The following is a 19,441-nucleotide window of genomic DNA, read 5'->3' as shown; positions in this document are numbered from 1 at the left end:
CACACTGCAGATATTATCATACTTCACCCCTCAATCCTTTAGCATGTATCTCCTAAGAAAAATGGCATTTACTGGCCTATTTGGGAACCAACTGCAGATATTATCATACTTCCCCCCCCCCGAATCCTTTAGCATGTATCTCCTAAGAAAAATGGTATTTCTTTACATTCTCCTATCACAACATAACTGTTATCGAAAAATCGAAACATCGAAAAATTTTTCATTGCTACAATAATATTATCTAAGGTCTAAAGCAAATTTAAATCTTTTAAACTAAAACTTAATTTCAATCCATGATCTAATCAGTAATTAAATGTTGCATATACCTGTTATAGCTCACAAGTGTCATAAAAAAAATCAAGTTTGAAGTATAAAGTAAAAATAATAGTTAAGTGTACAGTTCTATCGAGAGTTTTGGCAAAAACATTCAGTTGTACAGCTACCACCCAATCAAGATATAGAATATTTCTATCATCCCTAAAACTACCCTCTCTGTCCCTTTCAGGTAATCACTGATCTGATTTTTTGTTTCTATAGTTTTGTCTTTTCCAAAATATTATATTAATGAAATCATACAAGATGCAGCATTTGTGTGTGGCTTCTTTCATTTAGCTTAATGCTTGTGAGATTCACTCATGTTGTTGCATGCACCAATAGTTTCTTCCTTTTTATTGTGGAGTTGTATTCCACCTTATGAATGAAATTATTTATCCATACACCAGCTGATATACGTTTGGGCTGTTTTCCAATTTCTGATGATTATGAATAAAGCTCTTGTAAACATTTATATACAGGTCTTTTTGTAGACATACTATTTCTTATTTCCTGGTAAGTACCATATTGCTAAATAGCATAGTAAGAAATTGTCTTCTTACTAAAATGTATGCCATTTTACATTCTATCAGCAATGTGTGAGAATTTCAGTTGCTATCCATTATCTCGTCAGCACTTGGTATTATTAGTTCTTTAGATTTTAACCATCCCAATAGGTCTGCCTTTACTGTCTTAATCATGAATAGCTCCTCATCCTATTTGTGTGCTTTCACACTGCTGATATTCTTAGAGTCTAGGACATTTATTTCACAAACCATTCCTCAATTCTGATTGGTCTTCCTGTTTCCTCGTTATTAGATTCAGGTTAAACATTTCTAGCAAGAGTGTTACATAGGTCATGATGTGTTATTTTTAGTCATGTCACATCTGAAGGCACATAATGTCAGTTTTCCCTTCTTAGCAATGTTAAATTTAATCATTTGGTTAAGGTGACAAGAGTCCACTAGAATTATCAACAGTAAACAAAACTCCCTCCTATGCCCTTTGTAATTATTATTTTTTAAAAGATTTTATTTACTTATTCATGAGAGACACACAGAGAGAGGCAGAGACATAGTCAGAGACGGAAGCAGGCTCCTCATGGAACCTGATGCAGGACTCAATCCCCAAACCTGGATCACGCCCTGAGCCAAAGGCAGACGCTCAACTGCTGAGCCACCCAGGCATACTCCCTACTTTGTAATTAATACTCTGTAGGACAATACTTTCCAACCATATAAATATTCTGTTCCCCAGCAATATTTCACTTAAGTGTCTTAGAACTCACTGATGATCCCTGCCCAAATCAATTATTAGCATGGTGGCTGACTTTTCTAATACAAAGTCCTTCTACATGTATTAATTGGCATTCTTCTGTAAAAAAGAGCTTTCCTTTCCCGATTTTTAGTATTAGGATAGACTCACAGATTCTTTTTATTCAATGTTAAAACTATTTCCTTTCCTTATCATCTTGATCCTCAAGCAAGGATCAAATTTGGCTACAAGAACCCCTACCTGAATGTTCTTCAGGAGAGGCAACAGAATTTACTGATGGAATGAATGCAGAGTATGAGATAAAAGAGAAAGCAGGTAAAAATGTTAAAGTACTTCATTTAAATAATAGAAGATGAAAATTTTATTAATGGGTCTGAAAAACTTAGCACAGAAGGTTCTGGGCAAAAGAACAGGAATTGTATTTTAAATATGTTAAATTTGAGATGTCTATTAGATAGCCAAATAAAAATGCTAAGTTTGGAGTTAGAAAAAAAGATCTGAGTCAAACACTGAAATTTGGAAGTTGCTGGCATGTGGATGACATTTAAAGTCACATAATGGGTAATATCAATAAAGAACCGGATGCAGATAAATATAAGGAACAGCCAAAACCATTCACTTTGTACTCTCAACTTTAGGAGGTAAAAGAGGAGGAACTACTATATGAAACTGTAAAGGAGCAATCATTGAGGTAGAAGGAAAACTTAAAGTAGTGGCTTGAAAACTAAGTGAAAAAAAAAAATTACAGTGGTTGACAGCGTCTGCCTTCGGTTCAGGTCATGATCCTGGGCTTCTGAGATCAAGTCCCACATCAGGCTCCCCACAGGGATTCTGCTTCTCCCTCTGCCTAAGTCTCTGCTTCTCTCTGTGTCTCTCTTGAGTAACTAAACAAAATCTTAAAAAAAAAAAAAAAAAAAAAATACACAGGAGGAAGAAGTGACCAAGTGTATCATGTGAAGGCAATAGATCAGGTAACATGAAGACTGAGGAATCACCACTGTGATGTATGTAGCAAGTCATTTAAGAAAAGGTCTAAACATTAACCCTTGAATGTCACAATGTAAAGACACTCAGGACCTTAGTGAAAGTAAATTCAGTGCAGTGACTGAGGGAAAATTCTGATTGGAGGATGCAATGAGAATGAAAGGAGAGAGAACAGACAATGAGAACAGACAAATGAGGAATTCTGCTATAAAAAGAAGCAAAGAAATGGGGTGGCAGTAAACAGGGAAACTAATAGGGCTTTCAGGGACTAAAAAAAGATTTAACATGAGAGAAATAACAGTATCTTTAAATTATTAGAAGGAAAGAAGTGATGTACCCGGAGCGATGAAGACAGAAATCTACAAAGTGTACAAACAGATGAATTAAGTTTATAAAGAACCATGGTTAAAGTAACCAACGATGATAGGAATGCATAGCGATACAGATGGTGACAGTAATAACCTATGAAGTTCGCTTCAGAGTGCTTCAATTTTCTCAGTGAAGAAGCTGAGTCATTAATTGAGAGTGAGGATGGAAACAGAGTATAGTATAGGTAGGACAGAAGAGAAAATAAGCAACAGTCTCTACCAGCTATTAAATAATATCTATTCACCATTATAAATGTGAATTGGCCTGTAATTCAGGTAACCACATGGCTTCTCAAGATTCATAGAACTTCTCAAAGTCTTAATATTCCATGAGATGTTTCATACAGGCAATCATTTTAAAAAGAAAGCTCAAGGGATCCCTGGGTGGCGCAGCGGTTTAGCGCCTGCCTTTGGCCCAGGGCGCGATCCTGGGGACCCGGGATCGAGTCCCACGTCGGGCTCCCGGTGCATGGAGCCTGCTTCTCCCTCTGTCTGTGTCTCTGCCTCTCTCTCTCTCTCTCTCTGTGGCTATCATAAATAAATAAATAAATAAAATTAAAATTTTTTTAAAAATAAAAAGAAAGCTCAAATATGTGGTTTAGACTATCAGTTTTATAAATTATAAATTCATAAACTTTGAAAGTATCTTTCAAATAAGCAAATTCTTCAGGAAAAGCATCTCTATGAGAAAACTTTTTTTTTTTTTTTTTTTTTTAAAGATTTTATTCATTTATTCATGAGAGACACAGAGAGAGAGGGGAAGAGACACAGGCAGAAGGAGAAGCAGGTTCCATGCAGGGAGCCCGATGTGGGACTTGATCGCCGGACTCTGGGACCCGGCCCTGAGCCGAAGGCAGACGCTCAACCACAGAGCCACCCATGTGTCCCTGAGAAAAACTTTTTAAAAATGAGTTCTTTATATTAGATACCTGTTATTACAAAAATTTTTTTAAATCTTTACTGCTTGTCTATGGCTGAAGAACTCTTAAAAACCATGTAATACAATTAGAACACAAAAAGATCGCAAAATGTAAACAGTACTTAAAAAAAAGAATCCAATACTGTTACTAAGCAGGAAAAATGGAAAAAAATGAAACATAGGATTTTAAACTAGCTATACGTTTACAACCATTACTGCATAATTATCATCTTAACATATACACATACAGATGCATACTATTTCAAAAGCTAAGGGGAAAAAAACTACAAACTCTTAAGAGGAAAGTATTTTACAGAAAAACTTAAAATGAAAAACAATGCAAAAAACTCAATCAAAATACAGTTATCCCATACCATTTTTTAAAAGGTAAATTTTAAAAATTACTGATTGTTATGTTCAAACCATGAATATATAATTAGCAAGCCAATTCTACATATGCACATCTAAACCTACAAATAGCTGAAGGATTCATCACCATCAGCTGAATTGATCCTTATTATCTCCTCAAAATACAAACATTTTTTTCAATTCTATAATAATCATTGCCAAATGATGTTTTTATGTATAATGCATTTGTTTTTTAAAAAGGTCATTTACTAGGTACTTGTGTACCATATATTCTTTTCCTTGTATTATACTCAGTTCAAATACTCATCCCTTATGGTATTTCTACTCAAAGAAATACTTCTACAATAAAGTGAAAATTATAAAAAATCCTTTTAACTAATTAAGGCCATTGCTACATTATTTCATAACTTGTTTCCTTGAGGAACTGTGGTATAGCTTACACAAAACTTTTCTAAGATACATATTAAACCAAATTTCTAATTAGAATAATAATTTAGGGGGCACCTGGGTGGCTCAGAGATAAAGCATCTGCCTTTGGCTCAGGGTGTGATCCCAGAGTCCTGAGATGGAGTCCCATATTGGGCTCCCCGCAGGGAGCCTGCTTCCCTGTGTCTCTGCCTTTCTCTGTGTGTCTCTCATGAATAAGTAAATAAAATCTCTTCAAAAAATTTTTTAAAAATAAAACCAAATAATTTTGGGGATCCCTGGGTGGCTCAGCAGGTTAGGCATCTAACTCTCAATTTTGGCTCAGGTCATAATCTCACGTGTCATGAAATCAAGCCCTGCATTGGGCCCTGTGCTCAGTGGGAGTCAGCTTGAGATTCTTTCCCTCCACTCCTTCCCCATGTTGAGTGTGTGCCCTTTCTCTTTCAAATAAATAAATAAAAATTAAAAAAAAAAGTAATAATTTTGTTCCTCATTTTATTTGTAGCATACTTTACAATGCCTTAAACCAGCTTTAGTCATATTACATACTTGTCAATATATGTGGAATATGATTTGGAAAAATTTTATGGATGGTTATGGATAGTAATGGAAACATTTTATGAACTATGATTGAACCTCTAACATGCTATGGAGTGTGCTAAAAGATCAATAAATGATGGTACCAATGAGATTTTAAAGTTATGTTGGTGGTTCAGATGAAATGTGGCTAAATCTTAAATTTCAAATTGGAATGATAAAAGTATAAATGAGAAGGCATACCAACTCATGCATATTTTTGAATTAGGAATTTATTATTTTTTGCCCCCAGAAACTTTAACACTAAATCCTCACCAGATTTTAAGCTCTTCTTAGTGCTATAGTCAATGTTCCCCTTTCACTCATGGATACTGAATTCAAAAGAAGTGTAATAATAGCCCAGAAATTTATCTACGTTCTGTCTTTTTAACAATATCTTATTGGTAAGAAAATAGAACTAAAAATGGAGATTTGCTAATAATCTATTCTTGTAGCAGAATATGAACAGATGGGGAAAAAGATATTCTAAACAGATAAAAAGTACATTGGGAAAACACAAGCCACTGTGGACTTTTACTTTTCCAATTTTACAACTAATAGTGGACCTGGATGAATTACTTTAACCTTTTGGGGGATTTCAATTTCCTATACATGAGAACAAAACTAGAAGATTTGTAAGGTCAACACTAACATACATAAATATCAAGTGACAAATGGTGGCTGAGAGGCAATCACATATATTATAAACAAACTTAAAAGTTTATGTAGATAGATTCCTTAATTTGTATATTTTACTCATACCTTACTAAAGTTTGGAGGAGGGTTTTTGCCTCTACATAAATTTGAGAGGGCCCATACAGCATTTCTGGTTGTTGTAAGTCTGTTTGAATTTGTTAATAACCTGCCAAAAAAAAAAAAAAAAAAAAAGAAAGAAAAAAGAAAATTGTCACTTTACATTCATTTTTCCTCTTTAGCTATTTTATATCAGAAACTATGAAAATTCTCAGTATACTTTATAATGTAGTCAGTCTAATGTGGTAAAATTGGAAAAAGAAATTTAAAAAATCATTATATTTCTGGAAATAAAAATAAATATACCACTTTACTTTTAAAATTCTGAATCTATGATCTGAATAGGTCCTTACAAGACATAAAACATGTTCAAAATAAAGGATGTTATGGAAAATTGACTTACTTCTATATACTTTATTTTTTTAAAACTTTGATAGATTTATTATTTTGAGTCACAATATAAAGTAATAAATAATACAATTTTGAAGATTAAATCTTTTTACTGGGATTTTAGAGGACCAGAAAAGGGAATGCATAAAGTCTTACCAAGAGTAGCCTAACCATTATAAATTAAGGTCAAATCATCTTAGTAAAAAAAAAAAAAAAAAAAAAAAAAAAGCAAAATATTTGGTCTGGTGCTTAAGTAAAATTATTTCTATATACTTTAAAAAAAAGTATTACCTTTTTTTTAGAACTATGAAAATAATACATTATACAATTTCAAGAAGCAAGGAATACAGGGTCAAACTGAATGAAGATCAGCTATTGAGAAGGCATGTTTGTTTTAAAAAGATTGTCTATTAGTATTCTCGAAGACAACCAAAAGTTGATAGTAACCAAGAAAACTTTTAGCTAGGAAAGGGCTGCAATGTGGTAGGAGAGATTTCAGGCAGTCTGACATATCCTTGCCCAACTCTTCCCCAGTCTGGCAGCAGTCTGAAGAAGAAAGCTAGTTCCCACTGTGAGTTCCTGATTCGAAAAGGGAGCTAAGGAGACCTGTTTCCAAGGAATAGTGTTTGTCTGTTTTGATCTGTGTAGGTGCCGTCTGAAGGACTGATACAAGGGGCATGCCTTTGCTTTGTCTAACTGGGAACTCTTTCATGAAGTTCAACAGGTAAATTTTCATCAAAAACCATGGAAGACAGAAGGCAGTGAGATTATATATTTAAACTGCTAAAAGAGGGACACCTGAGTGGCTCAGTGTTTGAGCATCTGCCTTTGGCTCAGGGCGTAATCCCAGAGTCCTGGGATCGAGTCCCACATCAGGCTTCCTGCATGGAGTCTGCTTCTCCCTCTGCCTATGTCTCTGCCTCTCTCTCTCTGTGTCTCTCATGAATAAATAAAATCTTTTAAAAATTTTAAAAAATAAAAAATAAACTGCTAAAAGAAAAAACTGTCACCTAAGAATTCTGTATCCTGCAAAACTAGCCTTCAAAATAATCAAAGAGAAAGTAAGATTCCCAGAACAACAAAAGCTAAGAAAACTCATCACCAGTAGATCTGCTTTACAAGAATAACTGAAAGGAGTCCTTTAGGCTGAAGTGAAAGGACAATAAACCATAACTCAAAACCAGAAGAAAAAATAAAGAATAAAAATAATCACATAGATAAGTATAAAAGGTGGTAAGTTTGAATTGTAATTTTTCTATATGATTTAAAAGACAAACACATAAAGCAATAATTATAAATCTACTTTAATTGCCATACAAGAGATAATGTAATTTTTCATGATGACTTAAAGGGGATGGGGCAGAGATGTACAGAAGCTGTTTTTTCATAGTATCACAACTAAATTGGTATTAATTCCAACAAGTACTGTAAGTTTAAGATATTAACTGTGCTCCCTGGATTAATCATTAATAGAATAGCTAAAAAATATACAGAAAAGGAAATGAGAATGGAATACAATCTCTTACCCCCAAAAATTAAACACAAAAGGTAGCAATAAGGAATTGAGAAACAAAAAGGATATAAAATATACAGAAAACAATAAAATGGCAGAAGTCCTTTCTTGTCAGTAATTATACTGAACGTAAACGGATCAAATTATTGAATTAAAAGGCAGTGACTGGCAGAATAACATTTTGTAAAAACTCAAAAACAAACAACAATCTATGAGTCATCTATAATACACTCTACAGATAATCACTTTATTTTTTTTAAGATTTATTTTAGAGAGAGGGAGAGAGCGTGTGCGTGAGCAGGGGAGGAGGAGATGGAGAGGTAGAGAATCTCAAGCGGACTCACTGAGCAGAGACCCCGATGTGGGGCTCAATCCCACAACCCATGAGATCATGATCTGAGTCGAAATTAAGAGTCAGACGCTTAGCTGTCTGAGCCACCCAGGCACCCCAAAAGCTAAAACAATCTTGACCAAAAATTGAAAATTGAAGGACTCACATGTTCTGATTTCAAAATTTACCACAAAGGTAATCAAAACAATATACACCATTCAATGAATAAAGAATATTCTCTTCAACAAATTATGCTGTGATAAGTGAATGTCCCCTTACACCCCACATCATATAAAAAAGTTAACTTGAAACGGATCAAAGATGAAAACACAGGGGTGCCTGGGTGGTTCAACTGGTTAAGCATCTGCCTTCAGCTCAGGTCATGATCCCAGGGTCCTGGGATCGAACTCCATGTTGAGCTCTCTGCTCAGCAGAGAGCCTGCTTTTCCCTCTCCCTCTCCCTGATGCTCCCCCCACTTGTGCTCTCTCTCTCTCTCTCTGTCAAATAAATAAAATCTTTAAAAAGATGAAAATATAAAAGGTAACACTATAAGACTCTTAGAAGAAAACATAAGAGCAAATATTCATGACCTCTGATTTGGCAATGGTTTCTTATATACACCAAAAACATAAACGACAAAACGAAAAAATATGTAAACTGGATTTCATCAAAATTAAAAACTTTTGTGACTCAATGGACACTATCAAGAGTGAAGATAACCCTGAGAATGAAGATAACCTTGCTGCTATGGAAAATAGTTTGGTGGTTCCCAAGAAGTTAGAGTTACCGTATGACCCAGCAATTCTATCCATAGGTATACCTAAAAAGAATTGAAAACTACCATTCTAACAAAATCTTGTATAAGAGTATTTAGAATACTATTTAATCCAAAAGTCGAAAAAAAAAAAATGACCATCAACTGATGAATGGGTGAACAAATGTGGTAGTACATCCATACAATAGAATATTATACAGCCATAAAAATAATACTGATAAAAAAATTACTGATATACTGTAATATGAACTGTGAAAACAATACGCTATGTGAAAAAAGCCAGATACAAAAGGTGACACAATGTATGATTCCATTTATATGAAATAGCCAAAACAGGCAAATCCATAAATAGCATATTAGTGGTTTCCAAGAGCTGAGGCTAGGAGGAAACAGAATATGACAGCTTACCGGATATAGGGTTTCTCCTTGGGGTGCTAAAAGTTCTGGAACTAGATAGTGGTGATAGGTACAAAACACTCTTTAATGCCACAACTGTACATTTTAAAATAGTTAAAATGATAAATTTTATGTTATGTATATATTACTATATATTAAAAAAATAATCTGTTGTACAGGTTTCCCTAATTGTCTTCTAAAACCATTACTCATTTAGAAATAAAAAAAATTACACTGACTTTTTAAATCAGGAGCTGAGAAACTTTTTCAGTAAATATTTTAGACTTTCCAGGCCTTTCTCTGTGGCAACCATTCAACTCTGCTGATGCAGCACAAAAGCAATTGTAGATATAAAGTGAGCAAATGGAATGATTGTGCTCCAATAAAACTTAATTTACAAAACAGGAAGCAGGCCAGATTTGGCCTGAGGCCTGTAGTTGGCTAAACTCTGTTATATATGTTTTTCTTTATCTGTATTAATGGAATTATTATACAAATTAAAGTTAAAACAACAAATGTGTCAGTATATGAAATCTACAGTAATAAAAGATTTACATTTGCTGAAAGGTTTATGGTTACTGCAAAGTTACGCTTACTGTTAAACAAATGAAGTAGAATAAAACAAAACTCAAACAGAATTGATAAAACCGTACATTAATAGAAGTTTTACATTTACTTAAACATTAACTAAAATGTGAATTTCAATATGAACAGATAATCCATAATCTTAATAAAAGCCAATCACTTCCTTCCTTTTGCCCAACTAAAGTGGGAGCATCTAGTAGCTGAGGTGACATAATTACTCTTTCACTACTTTTCTCAATTTTTTAATGAACTTGAAACTTTCTAATTTTTTAAGCCTACTCCTGTTCTGAAATTTATTATGTTTATAACCAGCACTACATACCTGGGTACTTTTTCTCCATTAGAGCTTTATTTTTTAGTTTGGTTTCTTTGGTCATGATTAGAAGCTCCTTAGAACATTTAAAGGAATTAAAACTAAGAAATGCTTACTTACTATTTCATAAACCATTGCCAACTTGAGATATTAACAAATAAGAAAACAAGACAGAGAGCAAAAGTAAAAAGAAATAAAGTGCTTAATCTATGAACCATATTATCAGGCCAAAAAAATCTCAAATTGAAAATTTAAGAGATACTTTTGATAGTATGAATTTCAAAATAACTGATATTGAACTCTAAATCACTATTTTCTTTCATAGCTCAGTTAAATTCCCAAAACTTTGGATTAATTTTGAATAAGTCCAAAGTTAATGACATAATGACATCGTAGCAAGTGGTTCAGTAGCCTGCACATAGGTAAGTATTCAATGTTGAGTGAAATACTGTGAAATCACTCGGTCTATGGAAATTTACTCTCTCTAAAGGAATAACATATCTTTTGCAAACTAGTAACTAAAAATTTATTCTTCCTATTCAATTCTTCAGCTTGGAAAATATGGCTAATAACACAGAAATGATAAAATTTTTCCTTTCAACCATCTCCTCAGTTTTTCCTTTTTCACCACCTGCAGGTGGCATCAAACCAAAACAAAAAAAACAAAACAAAACAAAAAAAAAGTCCACTTAGTAAATAATAATAACCAAGATTAATAAAGGAATCTACCCCTCAAATAATTTTATGTGGGACACCTGGGTGGCTCAGCAATTTAGTGCCTACCTTCAGTCCAGGGCTTGATCCTGGAGTCCTGGGATCGAGTCCCACCCATATTGGGCTCCCTACATGGAGCCTACATCTCCCTCTGCCTGTGTCTCTGTGTCTCTGATGAATAAATAAAATCTTTTAAAAAAATTTTTTTATGTAATTTCTGTAAAGATCCTTACATTATAGGGTAATTGCTTTTCTAAAAAGTGTATAATGTATTTGAAAAAGAAACCAGTAGATAAATCATTTAAGTAAATTCTAATTTTGAAAGAAAAATCTCTTATGATCTTTGATCTCTGAACATTTCAACATCAAATATAAAAACCTGATATCCTAAATACATCATCTGTTCATGTACTAAAGATGCCCTTCTTTAGCAAAATTTAAATTTTTATTGTACTAAAAATTACTACATACTCTTATTTTGTATAATTATTATTTCAACACAGTAAGCATCAATACACAATAAACACTGTTAGTGGCACCTGAGTGGCTCGGTCAAGTAAGTATCTGCTTCTGGCTCCAGAAACCTGGGACTGAGCCCTGTGTCAGGCTCCCTGCTCAGTGCCTGCTTCTCCCTCTCCCTCTGCCGCTCCTCCTGCTTGTGCTCTCTCACTCTCCTCTCTCTCTCTCAAATAAATAAATAAAATCAAAAAAATAAAAAATAAATAAAACACTGTTAAGTATAACTTAAGTACAGCTTAAGAGGATATAAAAGAAAAAAAAAAAAGAGGATATAAAAGAAATGATAAATTTGGAATTTTTTGTTTGTTTTACCTACGTTTAAGCTATTGCTCTTGCAAATACAGCTAACCATATACCAAATTGAAAAGCATCACTGAAGAACATAATTATGTATGTAGAATATAATGTAGAATATAGTTTTCTATTCTGAAACTAGTATTAATTTGTGATAGAGGTACTTACTCTAAAAGAGGTGGAAGTATTTCACAATTCAAAACAAAATCTCTACATTCTGCATTGTCACCAGCAATATTACCAAGTGCCCAAACAGCCTTAGGAAAATGAGAAAAAAATATTCTGTTACAATATCTTAAATGAGATACTCTCTCTACAGAATGAACAAATAGTTTACAAATTGTTAAAAAAAAAATGAAAACATGCTAATAGGACAGTAAAGAATGTTTAAAAGTACCATTTATTAACAATATTTTTAATCAACCGAAGAAGAACAGGGCATTAACATTTTTTAATTACACTAGTGAAATTATCATTATTCTGTTCAACGAAGGGAAAGTCTGTCTATGCTGAATCTACATGGAGACAAAATATATCAATTTAGTGAAATTTGCAATTACCTATACCTATGCCAAGGAATCCACTCACTGGGTAAGGACAAATTTGTAAAAGGGAAGGAGAGACAAAATATAGAAAAGTGAAGTAAAGATACTACAAGAATTGGCTTGGATTGATCTTTGAAAATAAGTTTAGAATTAGTCCAGGTTCATTCTAATTTTTTAAATAATTAGAAGTAGAAGATCAAATTATTCACTTATTAAATTTCAATTAAATGAATTATGCAAATGCAACTTATCATTTCATTACATTCTCACTTCAAATTTTTAAAGTCAGTTCAAAAGTAGACATAAGTTACTTTTTCAATTGGGAAAATTTTAATACCTAAAACATGGGTCAAAAATATTTTTAACATTTACTCTAGACCTAAATTTATTTTCTATTTTTTAACAAAAATTTTTATTTTTGTTAAAGGCACTTTAACCAAGGCACTTTAACCAACTAAGCCATAGAACCACCTTAAGAAAAAATTTTTGAAGTAAAGAGATTTTTCACCCTGAAGTCTAATATTCTGTTGGTGGGGAAATCAGTATATGTAACTTCTTCAAAGGTCAACTTTGAAATATTAAGAATTTAAAAAATTTTTCATTTGCCAGGGTTAAATCATTTTGCCTAATGAAATAATCAAGACACACATACAAACTGAAATATAATGATATTCATTATAATATTAATATTAATTAGTTGAAAATAATTTTAATATATAATAAAAGGTAACAAATTATGGTACATACCTGACTAGATAATGTGTAATGAGTAAAATTTTCTTGGAAGAATAGTTCATGTCATTAGAAAAGGCTCCCAATATCAATTAAGTGGGGATAAAAAACCATATATATAAAAAACTAAACAGATGAATGGAATGGTGGACCAACAGATCGATTTGCAATAAAAATAGTTCAAAAACAGAAATTTCAAAACATTTTATTTTCTTTCATTGGTACAAAGTATATGTGATTAAATTTTCCCTCTTTACGACTCTGAGAATTTACTTATAAATGTTTATTTAAAAATAGTTCCATTAAAAATAATGTGGTATTTTAAAAAGACACAACAAAATAATTCTATGTACATGCAAAAAATACAGAGTCAGACTAGCTCAGGTTTAAAACTTGGTTCAGCAATTTACTGTGACTGGGTAAATTACTAATTCTGAGTTCCAGTATGCTGTTTTATACTCAGGAATAGTAATTTCTGATACCTGAGATCACACTTAGAGAGAACCCAGGATTATGCCTGAGACAGTTCATTCTGCCTTCTTTCTAAATTGACACTGAACAAAAATTACTACATTTTAACAAATGCAAGGCACCTGCAACTCTCTAGAGGACATTAAAATCTAGTAAATATAAAAACATACCTGCTCTTGCACATCTTCATGCTCTGAATTAAGAAGTTTAATAAATATTGGAACAGCCCCAGTTTCAATCACTACCTTGGTATGCAGAAAAGTTCCAGATGCTATATTAGTTAATGCCCATGCAGCTTCAAACTAAGGAAATAAATGAAAGCACCAAAGAAATGTCAGAAAGAAAGGAAGAAGAGAGGGAGTAAAGAGTTAGCTGGACAAGCCTGTATGATTTATGATTATAGAAGATTAATCAGATTTCATAAATAAAACCCTTAGTTTTAAAAAAGGATTCAATTTGGAAAAACAAAAACTGAGAAGAACATAATGAAAGATTTCAAAATCGTGAATACATGAACACATGTGAAATTATAATTCACAAAACTCCTAATGGTTACTATTCAGAGAGCCAGGTGTCCTAAAGCAAGCAGTTCAAAAATCAATGAGACACTACTTAATAAAGCAAAAGTATTTTTATGGAACTTAGAATCCTAAAAGGTACTTTTGTTTCCTTAGGGATGGATCATCTAGTTCCAACCTCCCCATTTTAAGAAATTAAGAAACTTAGAATTCCAGAGACTTAGCTGACTTGTTCAAAGTCAGAGTTCACTATGAGCAGATCCACAAGCAGGGCTTATAGTACTCCTATGAGCAACAGAACCTCTGAGAAGTCACTCATATCAATCCTACTTAAATTCTGATATACTAAAAAAAATAAAAAATAAATTCTGATATACTTAAATGAGATAGATTTGTAACAAAACAGAAAATTCAATCCATGGTTCCCAATACACAATTAACTAGTGAATTACTGAAAATGATCTACAAATTAACAAACTAAGGAGTGACTATAACTTTAAAAATATTTGGCATAGACAACTTTTCACATGAAAGGTACCTATCACTATGATTAATAGAATGAAAACTCATCCAAAAGTATTATTAAAAGGTATGAAAATAGTTACTATCATGTGTAAGTCTAAATTTCTAAGGGAGGAATTTATATTGGAAAAATATAATCCTAGTCCTAATCCATACTCCTAACCAATTCTAAACAAACAAAGAACAATTAAAAAGTTACCCCCTAATATTCTACTAGGTATACCCAGGAGAAAGCATTAAAGACTGCTGAATTCACAAGTTGACAAAATAGATAATTAACAATAAAAGAACAATAAAAGGAGTGATATGACTAAGCAGGGAATTATAGCAAACTGGAGAGCATAATTATGGTATTTCTAAAAAGAAGGGGAAAAAAATAACTTTATTGAAAAAAATAACTTTATTAAAAAAAAATAGGGTGGGCCCAGGTCCTATTCAGGTCCACTAGATCTTTACTAAGTGGCAGGAATGCCATCTCTTCTGATTTGTCAAAAGAAGCCAAAAATCTAGATTTTCATATGAAATTCCCAACGTTTTAAAGGCTAATATCTAAATGTGAATACATTTTTAAAACACATGCAGGACAAACAAAACTTGTTTGTAGGCCAACATGGCTTGTAGCCCTCCACTGGAAAACCTTTTCAACAGACCAATAATCAGAATTAGCATATTTCATATGATCTTGGGTAATAGAACAAAGCTACAGCTATCCCAAGCCCATATTGCTGAATTTTGTTAAGTCTTAACTGCAATGATTAATACATGCCAAACTCCCCAATGTTCTTCTTGAATACTCTACGCTTTTTGGAGCTGTTCCCACAACCTGGTAATAACTTTCTTCTTTTTGGGTTGCCAACTCTCGTTCATCCTTGAGACTAGCCACACAATACTACCTTTGTGAAGTCTTCTTTAACTTCCCTTACACAGATGAGTAATTATGTTCTGTGCTCCTAAAACACTTTGTTTATAGTTCTGATATAGCACTAAGTATACTACGGCATCAAAAATCTGTTTACATGTTTGTCTTCCCCAAAAAAGAGTGAAGAATTTCTGCAGAGAGGGACAATATTTTAATTTTGTAATACAAAGACTTACAATATACGGCTAAAACTAGCACGCACTCAGTTTTATTTATACATATTTACTCATTTCCTCTTTCATTCATTTAGAATTAAAATGCCAAATAATAAGCTATATAAATCCTGCAACTCTTGGGTGGCTCAGTGGTTGAGCATCTGCCTTCGGCTCAGGGCATGATCACAGAGTCCCGGGATCAAGTCCCACATTGGGCTCTTTGTGTGGAGCCTGCTTCTCCCTCTGCCTGTGTCTCTGCCCCTCTCTCTCTGTCATGAATAAATAAATAAAATCTTTAAAAAAAAATAAGCTATGTATCGGGAGACTTGGGTTTTAGTATGGAGTTGGGGCTTAGACATAAAACAAATGGACTAGAAGTCATGACCTTTAGTCCTTACAGCGCTAACACCCAAAGACTTTGAAAACTAATGCACAGTATGACTATATATAATACCAAGTGGCTTTTTCCTCAGGCATCCTTATTGTAAACACTCTCAAAATTTTTCAGCATAAAAGTCATGATAGGTAACGTTCACATGTGCAACACATTCCTTTGCTTATTATCTAAAATGTGAAGAGCTTTTCTAAGTTACTCAGATAAGTGGAACACTATTTTAAGTTGCAATTTCAACAACTCTTACTCAAATAAATACCAGTAACAATCTTCTACTACTGACAATAGCACAGATAAACTAGGTGCAGGTCTTGTGCAATTCCTGATAGATTAGATTCCACACTGTACTCCTACATAAGAATATATATAGCAATGAAGTCAGGAAAAGCAATCTTTCTTAAAAAAACAGTAAAACACTTGCAAACTTCAGTAATTTACTATTAGCAGCCAATTACCTGGAAGATATCTTACAACTGTCACTACAATATAACTGAGAAGCAATGCTCATTTAGAGAAACCTAACTTTGGTCATGTTTTTAGTTGATTATATTCATTTCATTTTTTTCAAAAAAAAAAAAAAGAATTAATCAAATAAAAATATTTTAAGAGGTAAAAGTGTTTATACTAAAAAGTTACAACCCTAAATAACTAAGAGCCAAAAAAAAAAAAATTATTCATTAACATTTTAATTTGAGGTTTTCTAACATGAAAAAGTTATTAAAGGTTGACATGTACAAAATTTTTATTACCATTAGGAATCATTTTATATAGTTTTCCCAAATATTTTAAATAAAATAACAGTCCCAAGAAGAAACCAGCAATCATAACATGACCAAGGCAAGACAGGTGGCAGGCACTACCTCTTCCTTTAATTACCAAGTATTTCCTGAATGCTTACAATATATTTAGCATTGCAGAGGTTCACTAGAAACTTTCATTGTATGTTATTTCTCAAAGGACATTAAGAAAGAAAACTTTAGAACTCACCTGTAAAGTACAATTTTCATTTCTTTCAAGAAATTTCACAAATCTCTGTACAACTCCCGGTTTCTGTATAACCTGATCTATTGGTGGGTTAGGTTCTAAAAATTAAATAAGAATTAAGTTATTACACAGACACAAAAAGACAATAACCTGGTCCCTGTGTCAATTTACAGGATGCACAAAATAACTCTTTCCTAGGTTTTACTGACCAAGTTTAAAACCCTTAGGTGGACTTAACGGAAGTAAACAAATATTCTAATAATTGCAGTGCTACTGGAAAGCAAATTCTTATTCATTAATTATAGTAAGAGAAATTTTAAAATATTTTCTACACAAAAATTTAAATTTTTTAAGTTGAAGACTGTTTGTTAGAAGGTTACCTTCACAACATGGAGTATTACAGCCTAACACTCAAAACACCAACTGATAGATAATGTTCCTGCTAATTCTTTATAAGCATACCCCAGGCAATGTCTCCTCCTCCCCTACCAACCATTTTCTAATGTTTCTCAGCCAAATGATACTCTATTTCATCAGATATCATTCATTATTCACAGAAATGCTACTGGATTATGTAGGATTCTTTATCAATTTTCATGAAATGCAGAAGGCTTTTAAGAATCATAAAATCTCTAGGAAATTTTAAAACAAAGATATGCAAAATTAAAATCAAGATATTTCAGCTATTGGCAATCTAAGTACTAACAACTCTTTTTTTTTTTTTTAAGATTTTATTCATTCATTCATGAGAGACACAGAGAAAAAGAGAGACAGAGAGACAGAGAGGCAGGGACACAAGCAGAGGGAGAAGCAGGTTCCATGAAAGGAGCCTGATGTGGGACTTGATCCCGGGTCTCCAGGATCACACCCTGGGTTGAAGGCTGGTGCCAAACCGCTGAGCCACCCAGGGATCCAGTACTAACAACTCTTTCTCCCTCCCTTGGCTTCAACATAAAATATACTCTCGTGATTCTCCAGAAACTTGTCTGTTAATGTTCCCTATATATAAAACAAAAAGGATTAAAAAATACTTCCTTTAGGGTTCCCTGACTGGCTCTGTCATTACAGCAAGTGATTCTTGATTTTGAAGTTGTGAGTTTAAGACTCACATTGGCCATGGAGCTTATTTAAATAAACTTTATTAAAAAAAATAGATCTATTTACATGTACATTTTATTTTATTTTTTTAAAGATTTTATTTATTCATTCATGCGAGACAGAGAGAGAGAGGCAGAGATACAGGCAGAGGGAGAAACAGGCTCTCTGCAGGAAGCCCGACGTGGGACTTGATCCTGGGACTCCAGGATCACACCCTGGGCTGAAGGCAGGCGCTAAACCGCTGAGCCACCCAGGGACCCCCTACAAATACATTTTAAAGAAGAATTAAGAACTAATGACCTACTGACAAGGAAAATGCCTTAAAATAAAAAATATCTAATAAGTAAAACTCTATTACAGAATCTTATAATATCAAATAAGCAAATTGAAAACAATTCTTGCCTTTAGAAAGTAGCTTTCTAAATTTCTGAGTTGCTGTTAGCTGTTGATCAGCATTGTTAGAAAATATCATCTGAACCATATCTGTGGTGATAACTTCTTCCTAAAACAAAGAAAATATACTTTATCACTTAAATATTTTACATGAATAATCACTGCTATATTCAGTAGCTCTGAAACATTGATGAAGTATAATTTGAAAAACATTTTTATAATACCTACCTCTGGAATGGGTACAGTGGAACTGATATCTGGATCCTGGATAGGACTTTCTAGCATAGATTCATCATTTCTGGGCAGAGAGACATTTCTTCGTTTGAACAACTGTAATAAAAAGAAATCACTTTATACACTGGGCTTTCCATAAAACACTGAATTCCCATAGAATTATATTTTTTATTTAAGTGAACAAAACAAACTGATGATTTAAAATTCTAAATAGTATTTCTCAATCACTGTACCATGATAACCTAAATTATCTTTGAAAAGTTAGAACTTTCCAAAGAGCTTGGTTAGCTCTTATCCTGCAGACAGACTGCTTTGGGTCGTTCTTAACCTCAGGTCTTCTACCAATGGCCGGTCCCATAAGTGGAGTACACATTTACATTTTACAGCATTCAAAAAGCACATATGCTCACACTGATATATGAGATGTCTAAGAGTTTTTCCAAGAAAATATTAATAAAAAAGCAAATTAGTTACATAGGAGAAATAATGCGATATATTAACAAACATATAGCAGATTACTAAGGAATAGAGAACACCTCTCAACGAAATATGGCCCTATCCTTATTATTTCAAGAATGAATAAAAATAAAGAAAAAAAAGAGGAATGAGGCATAGTGAGGTCACTGAGGGGGATATATGGATCATTTCCTATATCAAAATATA

General features: G+C 33.0%; 1 protein-coding gene across 2 annotated transcripts in view; it reads right to left on the bottom strand.

The window, feature by feature from the left end:
* KPNA5 (karyopherin subunit alpha 5) overlaps positions 1–19,441 on the bottom strand; it is a 42,917-nt gene that overhangs the window by 16,542 nt on the left and 6,934 nt on the right. For both annotated transcript variants that reach the window (XM_077900680.1, XM_077900689.1), the window contains exons 3-8: positions 18,773–18,874; positions 18,554–18,653; positions 17,057–17,151; positions 13,732–13,863; positions 11,982–12,070; positions 5,992–6,091 (exon numbers count right to left, since the gene is read on the bottom strand). In XM_077900680.1, the coding sequence (XP_077756806.1) occupies positions 5,992–6,091; positions 11,982–12,070; positions 13,732–13,863; positions 17,057–17,151; positions 18,554–18,653; positions 18,773–18,874 (618 nt within the window). The remainder of the gene's footprint in view (positions 1–5,991; positions 6,092–11,981; positions 12,071–13,731; positions 13,864–17,056; positions 17,152–18,553; positions 18,654–18,772; positions 18,875–19,441) is intronic.

Source organism: Canis aureus, chromosome 1 (genome assembly GCF_053574225.1).
Source record: "Canis aureus isolate CA01 chromosome 1, VMU_Caureus_v.1.0, whole genome shotgun sequence".
NCBI classification, from domain to species: Eukaryota; Metazoa; Chordata; class Mammalia; order Carnivora; family Canidae; genus Canis; species Canis aureus.
The sequence above is the reverse complement of the archived record's forward strand: the minus strand, read 5'-3'. Positions and strand labels throughout refer to the sequence as shown.